General features: G+C 46.3%; 1 protein-coding gene across 1 annotated transcript in view; it reads left to right on the forward strand.

The window, feature by feature from the left end:
* Positions 1-13,533, forward strand: part of MAEL (maelstrom spermatogenic transposon silencer) — a 1,192,885-nt gene that overhangs the window by 1,102,330 nt on the left and 77,022 nt on the right. Inside the window, exon 11 of the mRNA XM_078656687.1 lies at positions 11,928-12,006. Within this exon, the coding sequence (XP_078512813.1) occupies positions 11,928-12,006 (79 nt within the window). The remainder of the gene's footprint in view (positions 1-11,927; positions 12,007-13,533) is intronic.

Raw genomic sequence — 13,533 nt, forward strand, 5'->3', positions numbered from 1 at the left:
CTTTAGAGCTAGGGAGCTACGTTCCAATCTCTGCATCAGCTCAACATCCTGTGATTCCAGGCAAATCGCTTTGTCTCCCCGTGCCTACCACAAATGAATGTGTTCTTCTGTAATATAAATTGTGCTCATGCCATGTTGAGTTCGCGCTATATAATATTGCAAGGAAAAATAAAGTAGGGAAACTCGAGTTCACACACTACTGAACACACACTCTTAAATATACCCTGTACCCCAAAACCCAAACCTATCCCTATATCCCAAAAATACCCCTTTACCCCAAAACCCAAACCTAGCCCTGAACCCTAAAAATACCCCTGTACCCCAAAACCCAAATCTAGCCCTGAACCCTTAATATACCCCTGTACCCCAAACCTACCCCTGAACCCTAAAAATAACCCTATACCCCAAAACCCAAACCTAGCCCTGAACCCTAAAAATACACCTGTACCCCAAAACCCATACCTATCCCTAAACCCTATAACTACCCCTGTACCCATAACCCAAAACTATATCTGAACCCTTAAAATAACCAAACACCCCAAAACTTATACCTCAGTACCCCAAAACATATACCCCTATACCCATACTTACCTTATCCAAACAGTAAAAAAACACATAAAAACATGCTTTTACCATTCATGCATAAATGTATGCGTGGTAAAAGCATATAAAATGTAATGCCATGCGTTATAATGGCATTGCGGAGTCTTGGTACTTTCGTAATGAAAGTATGCGGAGTGATGGTTTGCGGAAAGGAAGTTGCGGAATAATGGGTGTTTACCCTCCCCGGGTAAGTACATTGGTGGCATGGCGGCCCACATCTCCAGCAAGATACTCATATTTTTTCACCACCGATTTGAAAAATGCACAGGTCTCTCTCATTGATGGCCAGCACGGACATACACTTTTAGACACACCTCCTGCCACAAGTTCTAGAATTGTGAACTTTAGAGCTGGGGAGCTACGTTCGAATCTCGGCATCAGCTCAACTTCCTGTGATTCCAGGCAAATCGCTTTGTCTCCCTGTGCCTAGCACAAATGAATGTGTTCTTCTGTAATGTAAATTGTGCTCATGCCATGTTGTCAAGTTCGCGCTATATAATATTGCAAGGAAAAATAAAGTAGGGAAACTCGAGTTCACACACTACTGAACGCACACTCTTAAGTGCATCAGCAGTGCACTGTGAATCGGAGCGTTTCACAGGCCTGTCACAGATAAGAAATGCTATCAAAACGAAATCCTACAAAACACTATACTACTGGCCGGCAGCAATTCCTACCCGGACAACGTCGGGACGGGCGATAGTCACTCATATAGTGTTTATTGGGAAGGGACCTAAGATCATCTCCCCCCTAATCAAACTGTATCATCCCAATAGGCCTTTGCGATCTGATGAGCTGCACCTAGCCTCCGTCCCAAAGGTTAGGAGAGCCAGAAGTGGCGGTCGGCTTTTTTCCTACAATGCCGCCAAGCTTTGGAATTCTCTTCCTCTTCAGTTGCGGAAAGAAACTAACCACATGATCTTTCGCAAGTCGATGAAAACTTGGCTCTTTCCCGGATAGACTCTAGAAGCGTCTTTCATTTTTAGCGCTGGGATGCCCATGGGTAGCCATGCGCTCTATAAATGCTACTTCTATTCTATTCTATTCTATGTCCTCTGTATCTGGACAGGTACAGAGGACTATATCAAGATATTTTGGACTTGGTTGAATCAGGCTGATGAGTGTCTTCGGTTCACGTGGACTATCAGCAACACATCTGCTGTATATCTAGATGTGGACATCACTGCTGTGGATCAAAGGCTGTCTACTAATGTCCATCATAAGACCACGGACAGAAATTCCCTCCTCCACTACCATTCGTTTCATCCCAGAGCCCTATGATATAATCTCCCGGTGGGCCAGTTTTTGCGCTATTGGCGTAATTGCTCAACGACTGGTACATTTTTGGAACAGTCAGAAGAATTGGTGACCAAACTGAAGGAGAGGGAATACCCCATGAGTTATCAAGCAAGCCCGGAAGCGAACCTTGAATACTCCACGTGAAGCGTTGTTGGAGAGGAACATCAAGGAGAAAAAAGACTGCCTCCCAGTGGGAACTACTTTCGATCCTCTTTCCACCAGAATGAGACATCTTAAGAAAACACTGGTCCATTCTTGACACTGCCACGAGTAAGATGCCACCGCCACGTTTTGCATTCAAAAGAGCGCCTGATCCTACGGACAAATTGGTTCATACTCGTATTCTCATGACATTACAGTCCACTTCTCTCCCAGCAGGTCACTATCCGTGTGGAGGATGCTCGGTTTGCAATCTTAGACAAGTGGCCAAGAATGTAACCCTGCATAATGGTAGAACTTGGTTCTTGAACAGGTTCAGCAATTGCAACACGTCTAACGTTATTTACAGACTGACCTGCAGTTGCGGGTTGCATTATATTGATCTGACTTCACGAAAAGTAAAAGTGCGCATACAAGAGCATCTAAGTCCAATCAAGGCAAAAAAATGAACTACACGGTTGGTGCAACACTTTATTGAGAAAGGACATGATCCCAGGGACCTGAGATGGATTGTCCTTGAAAAGGTGTTGGGTGAAACACGTTGAAACCATATTAGCAAGGAAAGAGCCTAATTGGATTTTTTCTGAACGAGCAGACTGGGAGGGACTGAACGGTTCCATTCAATGCAACAAGATTAGTAAACGTTGACATGGGCAGGCTCCGGTATGAGAGCTTCAACTTTTATGCGCTGATATGTTTTTTTTTTATGTAACTCCAGTGATTGACGGAGGAAATATATTAGCAGTACTGAGATGTGTGTGGGATCAGGTTATTAATTCACAACATATTTACCCCATGCCATTAACATTCAGCTGAGTCTGTGTCTATACCACTGTTGCATTTTTATGGGGTCAGATCTAGTCCTCTAGGGAGCACACCGATGCAACAGGGTTGGGGGAGGGGAGGGTTTATCTTTAGGGTGGATTTTCACCTATAGGTTTTCATACCCCTTGTTTATCCCATTCCTTGTGTTGCATTTATTATGGGCATGAGGACTCTGGTGGAGAGATGGCCGCCTGGTGACTGGTGTAGTTTAAATGCCTTTGTGGTCAGTGAGTGGCTTCCAACATTATAAATAAAAAATAAATCCTTGTAGATATTACCAGAATGGTTGGTAGTTTAAGCAACCTCCGGTTTGATGGCAGTCCGCATCGGAAAAGTGAACTTTGTACACAGTCTACTTTTATACATTTGAAAAGATGTGAGAATGATACCAGCATTATAGTGAAACATTAATGAAAAGTGGCTCTGTTGAGTGGTCTCTTAAAACTCCTTTTAAAACATTGTTTGAAATGTAGGGATGTAGAAATTAACTCAATCTCTAGCTTAAGTATGAGTATTGTGTACAGTTGGCCGCCGCTACATGTGCAGGGATTATTTTATGTTATAGAAAACATTGGTCCCTATTCTAAAAAAATAATAAACAAGGGGAGATAATCATACACTAGATAGAAAGTATGACTTTTGTCCAGCCGGACAAGAATTTATTTTCATAATATATTTCAATAAGTAGCGTTTAAGAAACAATCAATAACAAGTGGGCACAGCCGTGACCCACAAAACACAAGACAGAACAACGAAAGGGATTGGCCAAAAGGCAAGCCAAAATGGGTCTGTATACTAGTACTCAGTTTACACAGACATATATCAATTTTTAAACACCATTGCACACTCTAATACAGCTTAATCTTAGTGCATAAGGTGTCTCGGTGTCAACGACGTTTCGATGCCCCTATTAAATACCAGGCATCATCTTCAGGACAATAGAATTATACATTGTAGTCTTGACAGTTATATACTGCGCCTTTTTATGTTACTTTGCATTCTAAAAGGACATGGGAGAAAGGTAAGATACACACAGAGAGAAAAGAGGGGGAAAAAAACAACCTTGAAAACCACACTTAATGATGCATATCTATATCACCCGAGCATGAAATTAGCACAGCAATAACCTTAAAAATTGCCGGTTTATTCACAAATGTCACCGATTCTATGCTGATAACATGCCTAGCTTATTTTTCTAAATATGCTTTACACTTTTTTCCCTCTTTTCTCCCTGTGTGTATCTTACCTTTCTCCCATGTCCTTTTAGAATGTAAAGTAACATAAAAAGGCGCAGTATATAACGTGTCAAGACTACAATGTATAATTCTATTGTCCTGAAGATGATGCCTGGTAGTTAATAGGGGCATCGAAACGTCGTCGACACCGAGACACCTTATGCACTAAGATTAAGCTGTATTAGAGTGTGCAGTGGTGTTTAAAAGTTGATATATGTCTGTGTAAACTGAGAACTAGTATACAGACCCATTTTGGCTTGCCTTTTGGCCAATCCCTTTCGTTGATCTGTCTTGTGTTTTGTGGGTCACGGCTGTGCCCACTTGTTGTTGATTGTTTCTTAAACGCTACTTATTGAAATATATTATGAAAATAAATTCTTGTCCGGCTGGACAAAAGTCATACTTTCTGTCTAGTGTATGATTATCTCCCCTTGTTTATTATTTTTTTAGAATAGGGACCACTGTTCTCTATAATATGATGCTACCCAAGGTCCCTACCGAATTACCTTTGGGTTCCCTTGTCCTTGTATAAAAGGGATTATTTTATGGTCGCTTGGAATTATATTGTATTATAAACTTGGTGCCTTTGAATTGAAAACTTTATACTGGGCATCTCTCCCGTTTTAAGATGGGCGCCACGAATACATTTGCAGTGTCATGACCCCGGATGTTGATGTGGGCACAGGGCGGGGCTAAGAAAATTGTAAAACCACGCGGCAGTGTGAGCTCATGGTCGGAGCTTCTAACACGCCGGTGGGACGCAGCACGGGTAAGGAGGCTGTTCGCGTTGAGGCAGACAGGTACGTGTTGTACAAGTGAAAGGCGGATGCGGACAAGCGGAATCACCGTGAGTGCTTCGTGGATATGTTGTCATACGGGGAGCCGATGTAGAAAAACTTTGGGCATTGGGCTTTGTACTGAATGATGAGCACCGTGGCTCTTGTCTAGTACGAGTGGTATAACACCATGAGATATTTACATGAGTGCATACCACGCGCTGATGGGGAGAGGTCTGGATGATAAAGCAAATTAAGTAAATAACTCGTGACGCTTTTGTATATTTCTACAGGGGGCTAGACAGTGGGTAGTCATCCCCCAGGACACGTGATCTAAAGACAGTGTTTAGGTTGGAGACGGTTGCAGGTACGCCATGGCTCCGCAACAGTCAGGTAAAGAGTGTGTACAGTAATTGCAGTAAACTGTGTGCTTAAATAACATTGCAATTCATCGTGCTTTTGTGGAAGGCAGATGGATATTCAATTCATTTATATAGCGCGCTACATACCCAGAGGGTCTCAAGGCGCTTGAGGAAGGGTGGGGAATTACTTGTCGAATATCCATGTTTTAAGGTGCTTTCTGAATGCTAGGTGGTTCTGAGTAAGGCGAAGGTGAATGGGAAGTGAGTTCCAGGTTTTAGCCGCTAGGTAGGAGAAGGATCTTCCTCCCATGGTGGTTTTGTTGATGCGAGGTACAGCAGCAAGGGCTTGATTGGAAGAGCGCAGCTGGCGGGAGGGGGTGTAGAAGGAAAGTCGTGTGTTGAGGCATTCTGGTCCAAGTTCGTAAAGTGCTTTGTGTGCGTGGGTTAGGAGGCGGAATGTTATCCTCTTATTGACGGGGAGCCAGTGGAGGTTTTTCAGGTGATCAGAGATGTGGTCTTTACGCGGGATGTCTAGTATGAGTCTGGCTGATGCGTTCTGGATGCGTTGGAGTTTTTTCTGAAGTTTTGCGGTGGTACCGGCGTTAAGGGTGTTTCCGTAGTCCAGGCGGCTTGTAACCAGTGCGTGGGTGACCGTTTTTCTAGTTTCGGTGGGGATCCATCGAAATGTTTTTTTAAGCATGCGGAGGATGTTGAAGCAAGATGATGAAACGGCGTTGACTTGTCTGGTCATCGAGAGTGAGGAGTCCAGGATGACGCCCAGGTTCCGTGCGTGGTCCGTCGGGATGGGTGCTTTTCCAAGGGCCTCTGGCCACCAAGAGTCGTCCCAGGCGGAGGGGGAGGAACCTAAGATAAGGACTTCTGTTTTGTCTGCGTTCAGTTTCAGACGGCTGTGTTTCATCCACTCGGCTACTTCTTTCATTCCTTCATGTAGGTTGGTTTTGGCGGTGTTAGGGTCTTTGGTGAGTGAGAGGATCAGTTGAGTGTCATCAGCGTAGGAGATGATGTTGAGGTCGTGTTGGCGTGCGATGGCCGCGAGGGGGCTCATGTATACGTTGAAGAGGGTGGGGCTGAGTGAAGATCCTTGTGGCACGCCGCAAATGACTTCAGTGGCCTCTGATTTGAAAGGTGGGAGGCGGACTCTCTGGGTTCTTCCGTCAAGGAACGAGGTGATCCATTTCAGTGCTTTTCCTTGGATTCCGATGTTTCCGAGGCGTTGTAACAAGGTGCTATGACAGACTGTGTCGAAGGCTGCGGAGAGGTCGAGGAGGATGAGGGCGACTGTGTCTCCGTTGTCCAGTAGAGTTCGAATGTCATCTGTTGCTGCGATGTGTGCGGTCTCAGTGCTGTGTTTGGCTCGGAAGCCGGACTGTGAGGGGTCGAGGGATTTGTTGGTTTCGAGGAAGGCGGCGAGCTGGTTGTTGACAGCTTTCTCGATGACTTTGGCCGGGAATGGAAGAAGCGAGATGGGGCGGTAGTTTTTGAGTTCGGTGGGGTCAGCTGTGGGTTTTTTCAGAAGGGCGCTGAGTTCGGCGTGTTTCCAACTTTCTGGGAAGGTGGCGGAGTTAAGGGAGCAGTTGATGACGTCTCGGAGGTGTGGTGCTATGATGGAATCAGCTTTGTTGTAGATGTGGTGAGGGCATGGGTCTGTGGGGGATCCTGAGTGGATGGAGTTCGTCAGGCGGATGGTGTCCTCAGTGGAGATAGGGTTCCAGTCATTAAGGATGTTCAAGGGGGGTGAAGGTATGGCAGAAGGTTGGGTGGGTTGGTATCCGGGTTTGTTGTCGAAGCTGTTGTGGATGTCTGCGATTTTGTCGTGGAAGAACGAAGCTAGGGAGTCGCAAAGGGTTTGAGAGGGAGTGATGTCGTTGGAGTTGGCAGTGGGGTTGGTGAACTCTTTGACGATGTTGAATAGTTCCTTGCTGTTGTGGGCGTTGTTGTCTAGTCGGTCTTTGAATGCGGCTTTCTTGGCAGTCCGGATCAGTTGGTGGTGTATGCGGGTGGCGTTTTTGAAGGTGTCCCTGGTGCTGGTGTTTGGGTCTTTTTTCCAGGTCTTCTCAAGGGAGCAACATAGTTTCTTGGATTTCTTAAGATCCTCGTTGAACCAGGGGGCGTTTTTGCTGCCTAGTTTGATTTGACGTTTCTTCAAAGGTGCTAGGTTGTCGGCGCTGTTGGTTAGCCATTTAGTGAGGTTAATGACTGCTTGGTTGGGGTTCGAAGAGTGGGCAGGGGGGTTTTGAAGAAGCGATGAGGAGATCTGGTCGATGCTGATTTTGTTCCAGTTTCTTCGCAGAGTAGGTTGAGGATGGTTGTGGTCTTTTTGTAGGTAAAGTGAACGCAGCTGTGGTCCGTCCAATGGAGAACTGGGGTGTGACTGAAGGAGATATGTTTGCTGGAGGTGAAGATAGAGTCGAGTGTGTGACCTGCGTAATGAGTGGGGGTATTAACAAGTTGTTTGAGTCCGAGGTTGGCGAGATTGTCCAGAAGGGTGGTGGCGTTGCTGTCGTTACTCTTTTCCAGGTGAAAATTGAGGTCTCCCAATAGAATGTAGTCCTTGGAGGGGAGGGCGTGTGGGGTGATAAAGTCAGTGATGTCTTCACTGAATTGTGCACGGGGTCCTGGTGGTCTGTAGAGGAGGGTGCCTCTGAGTGTGGTCTTGGGGTCGGTGTGGATCTGGAAGTGAAGGTGTTCGGCGGTAGCGAGGTTGTCCTCTGAGCTGGCTGAGACGCGGATGGTGTTCTTATGGACGATGGCGATGCCTCCTCCTGTTTGTTTGGCGCGGTCCTTACGGATGATCTTGTAGCCGTCTGGGATGGCTGTGCGATGTCTGGGGCTGATGAAGCATTCATCCATGTTTCTGTTAGGAAGGCGACGTCAGGAGAGATGGTGTCTAGTAGATTCCAAAGGTCGATGGCGTGTCTGTGGACCGATCGGGTGTTGAGCAGGATGCATTTTAGGTGGTTGGTGTCAGAACTCTGTTTGGTGTTAGTGGATGAGGAGTTGGTCATGGTTCCGTCATACTTGCAGGAGTTGCATGTGAAGGGTCAATGTGTGTGTCCAGGAGCGGCTTGGGCGCAGTTGGGGAGACGACCGGGGTTAAGGGCTGAGAGGGTTGCGGCGTCGTACGTTATGCGGGCGGAGTTGATTTTGCGGGGGCCAGGGGGTTTGGTGCTGGGTGCGGTCACAGGCGCGGACGGGCGTAGACGGGCTTACCTTTGGCGCGCATGGGGCGCGACCGCAGCGTGTATACGCTGCGCGTAGAGGTGTTTGACTTATATAGGCGGATCAAGAGGGGAAGGGGCGAGGTGGGGTCAGCTGGGAGGCGGGGGCGGGGTGGGAAGGGGCGAGGTGGGGTCAGCTGGGAGGCGGGGGCGGGGTGGGAAGAGGGGCTGAGAGGCTGAACAACAAAATGGTGGCAGCAAAAACTCGACCAGGTCAACAACAACTGCAACAACACAATCAGGGCTATGCAGGAATAAACAATTAAGTCTATACAGTCAGCGCTACGATCCAATTCAGTTATTAACACACGTTAAGCAGAGCGGGTAGTTGGGAGCAGAGAAGCGCTACGGACAACTCAAGCTGCAATTGAATATTTCTATGTACGGGCAGAGAAGCGCTGCAATGTAAACAGGCTGCAATTACATATATCTATGCACGAGCAGGGAAGCGCTACGATCAGATCAAGCTGTGCTTAAATATTTCTAAGTGCGAGCAGAGAAGCGCTACAATGTAAACAAGCTGCACTTAAATGTATCAATGCACGAGCGGAGAAGCGCTACGATCAGATCAAGCTGAAATAAGTGAAGGGTTATAAAAACAATTCTGCGCTACGATCAGATCAATCAGCAATAATAGAAGGGTTAACAATGCAATTCTGGATCAGGGAAGCACTACGGGGTCCGAGGAGCACACGTAGTGGAGCGCTACGATACCAGTGCAGGGAGCGCCGCTTCTGAGCCAGTCAGGGCGGTCACAACCTGCTCAATGCTGTTTTTTGGTACCATCACAGGTTTCAGGCAAATTTTAAGTGAAGACTGAGAATTTTAACCCCTATTAGCCCTGAAGAAGTTGCGAGATGGTGTAGCAACGAAACATGTTGGCAACATTGAATTGATTATGGTTTTACGGGAACCATTTTTAATTGGTAAGGCTTGCAGCATTGAATAAAATTGTTTGGCCAGCAAGCCTTACCGATTTTTAACGGTGAGAATTATGTTCACTGATTCTCACAGTGGTTCAATGGGCACTTATAACAAATAGTAAGCACGGTTGGTTTACTTACTTTCACTTTTCACTACATTTATGTTACCGTTCTTTTGTATTTTGTATTTGTCGGATTTATATTGCGCATGGCTGCCTCAGCAACGGGGCGTCCCAGCGTAGACCATAAACTTCCAGACGAGAACCAGAAAGAAAAGCATTAACAGCCCCCTAAGTCCCACCGGGGCCTGAGGTGACAGGATCTTATGTGCCAAGCACAGCGCCTTAAATTGGATGCGCTTTTCTATCGGCAGCCTGTGAAGTTTCTGAAGTACATGGGAGACCGAGCAGGTTTACGGGAGGGCCATGTCTGACCTGGGGTGGTGTGGAGTGCAAAAAAACGATGGATTTAGGCCCAGATCTCTGTACTGTGGTGAATGTATGACATTGTTCTGCATTCTGTCCATCAATTGTTGTTTTTGCATTTGTCACCCCGAGTGGGATGGGTATACTCGGACGTGAGTCCCATGCTCTCCACACCACGGGAGTCAAGCTATCCAAGCTGATTACGGCTGATAGCCAGAAACCGGTCCTTGGATGCTTGATTCCGGTCCAGGAAAGACATGGCTTCGCAGTTCGGACTGGACTGTTCCCATGAGGCACAGGGTCAAGGCTGATTTGCATATGGCCATGTCTGACCTGGGGTGGTGTGGAGTGCAAAAAAACGATGGATTTAGGCCCAGATCTCTGTACTGGGGTGAATGTATGACATTGCTCTGCATTCTGTCCATCAATTGTTGTTTTTGCATCAACATGCGGGCGGCAGCATTCTGTGCCCTTTGCAGACGCTTGACGCTAGCCTTGTTCGCGCCCAAGTATAGACAGTTCCCATAATCCAATCTAGACAGGATTGTTGCCTGGAAAATGATTTGGCGAACAATCGCGGGGAAAAAAAACCAACAACGGTTTCAAGCCCCTTAGAATACCAAAACAGGCCCCAGCCACAGCTTTGGATTGGGCGTAGAAAGTTAGGTCATTGTCGAACCAAATGCCTAGATTTTTCACTGTCTCCTTGGGCAAGGGGGCAGGTTTCAGACGGTCAGGCCAATAACTTTCAGACCACATCCTCCGATCTTTCCCAAACAGCACGATCTCAGATTTGCTAGCATTAAGCTGTAAGCAATTCAGCGCCATCCAATCCGCGATCACAGAGAGCATACACTTTTTCTTTTTCTCCACACAGAGAGAGTGGCCGATGAGAAGTGGGTAAGCTGGCGAGTAACCCCCTTTGGTGTTTCTACCGTGAGGTACTCTCTCTCTCCCTTCAAGTTTTTTCTTTATAATTATTGGTGGGAGGTGGAACCTAGCCTGGATGTTTTTTTAAAGTAGTTATTGATACACCGTGACAATCAGAGTAGTGCAAGTAATCACACTCAAGGGAATTGAGAAGGATATTGAAAACCCTTGTATTGTCATTCCTGTTAGGATTAGGTGTAATTTAGGTGAGGCCTTCGTTTTTTATAAAGCCAGGATGTCTACCTTCATCCATGACCGGACTCCATTGGAGAGTCAGCTTTTGGCAGTTCAGTGGCAGTATCTGATGAAACGTTTCACGCGGTACATCCCTAACAGAGATTTACGCTCAGCAGCACAACATCTGCTGCTGGTCCCGTGCTTCCGGCGTGTCCGGCTGGGAGGCCACTCTGTGACAATTAAGGCCGCGCGCGCATGGAACGCTCTTCCTGCGGCTCTGCGTAGCATCAACGACTTCACTGCTTTTAAGAAAGCGCTGAAGACTCATTTGTTCAGATTAGCTGTCTAGTTCGTTTGTCTGGTCTAGGGCTCTGCTGCTACTGTTCCTCTTTCTTTTCCGCACCAGGATACTCCGGAGTAATTGAGCGCGCTATAAAACAGCTTAATAATAATAATAATAATAATAAGTTACACTCCACCACTGATCCATTGATGGTGCATTTTGGGTGATGCGAACGCTTGCATGCAAGATTCATTTGAAAGATGGGACAGGGGAATATTTTGAATCATTTGTCTATTTACATGATGAGGATAACAGCTAATAGGTTTGATCAATATTAATGAGAAATAACTAATTTTGTTTATTATTTAAGGCTGTCCATTATATTTGTTTATCGCTTGAATCAATTATGAGCTGTTTGGTGTTTCTTGCATTGTTTACTTCTTTCAGGGTTTAAGATTTAGTTCAGCTAACCTTGCAGATTATGCACAAAGGGCATCCTGGAGAGACTGGTGTACACCTCTGTGCATAGCCGACTATTTTTAGTAGCAGCTTCAGTTGAATATATTTGTCTTTACTAGATCAATGGTGTCCTTCCTCTGTCTCCACTCTGGAAAATGAAGAATGTGTGACCAGTCTAATCAACAGTTTTAATGATAACTTACTGTTGATTAAGATTTCCTTTCTTTTGTAGCGGCAGAAAAATGCAAGTTTGGGAAACCCACGATACTTCCGTGATTCCTGTATGGATAATGTTGCAGCCCCAAACAGTGGTATGTTACATTTTCTTGTAGACAATTTTGCAACTGTAAGTTGCACTCAAGTACATCTCTTTAGAAGTCACAAAGTGTTTGTATACTCTTTTTCAGACCATTTTGTCGTTGTGAGGGGAAATTGAATAAATTAGGCTGATATTAAATAACTGCCGGTCCTTAAATGGATCTTCTAAAGTTTCACTAAAATTCTCCAAGTTCAAAGATGCATTCTGAACAGTGGACTTCATGCTGTGTCTGTATAGTAGGAGCGTTATTGACAAACCTAAGCATTAAAATAATTCACCTCTGCATGTGTGAACCTTGAAACACTTTTACATATCCTATCAAAGTGAAATGTTTCCAACTTTTAAGAAAGTCTAAGGAACAGCCCCTTTCTCAGCACTACATCAATCAATCACTACATTTCTAAAGCGCGCTACATACCCGTGAGGGTCTCAAGGCTTGGGGGGGGGGGGGCAGGTAGGCGCTACTGATCGAAGAGCCAGGTCTTGAGTCTTCTGAAGGCCAGTAGGTCCTGGGTCTGTCGTAGGCTGGTAGGGAGAGTGTTCCAGGTTTTGGCGTCGAGGTAGGAGAATGACCTGCCGCTGGTGGTGGTTCTCTGGATACGAGGGACTGGGGCGAGGTTGGCTGAGCGAAGGCTTTGGGTGGGGGTGTGAAAGCTGAGTCGGTTGTTGAGGTAGGTGGGTCCGGTGTTGTGTAGTGCTTTGTGTGCGTGGATGAGGAGCTTGAAGGTGATCCTCTTGTTGACTGGGAGCCAATGCAGGCCTCTCAGGTGGGGTGTGATGTGGCTGCGGCGGGGGACGTTGAGGATTAGTCGGGCCGAGGCGTTCTGGATTCGTCTCAGTAGCTTGATTGTAGTTCCTGAGTAGAGGGCGTTCCCGTAGTCGAGTCTGCTAGTGACGAGGGCATGGGTAACGGTTTTTCTTGTGTTGATGGGGATCCATTTGAAGATCCTGCGGAGCATTCGAAGGGTGTTGAAGCAGGACGCCGAGACGGCGTTGACTTGCCTCGTCATGGAGAGAGTGGAGTTGAGGATGACTCCCAGGTTGCGTGCGTGGTGAGTGGGCTCTGGGGCTGTTCCTAGTGATGTGGGCCACCAGGAGTTGTCCCAGGCCGATGGGGTGGATCCGAGGATGAGGATCTCAGTCTTGTCTTAGTTCAGCTACATAAACCATAACATCTATAAATGAGGAAAGAAGCAGCATGGTATGTGTATCATTAGGAGAGCTTAAAAGCATTCTTTTTACGAGTCCAGGCTGTTGTTCTTTCTGATGAAAGTGGGATATCTGAGCACAGTGGACTTTTACGTCCACGGATTTTCTGACCAGCTGTCTGACAACCTTAGAAAGCACATTGAAGCTTTTTCCACATTTTAAGATTAACACAAAGCGCATTGTGTTTCTGTACCTTGACCGCAATGCCATGAAATGTGACATGTGTCAAGAACATTTAGAAAATGCTGGTGATAGGGTTAGGCTGGCACTTAAAAAAGAAGAAATGGCGCCGTTCAAAAATAAAGCCACC

Source organism: Lissotriton helveticus, chromosome 8 (assembly GCF_964261635.1).
Source record: "Lissotriton helveticus chromosome 8, aLisHel1.1, whole genome shotgun sequence".
Lineage (NCBI taxonomy): Eukaryota > Metazoa > Chordata > Amphibia > Caudata > Salamandridae > Lissotriton > Lissotriton helveticus.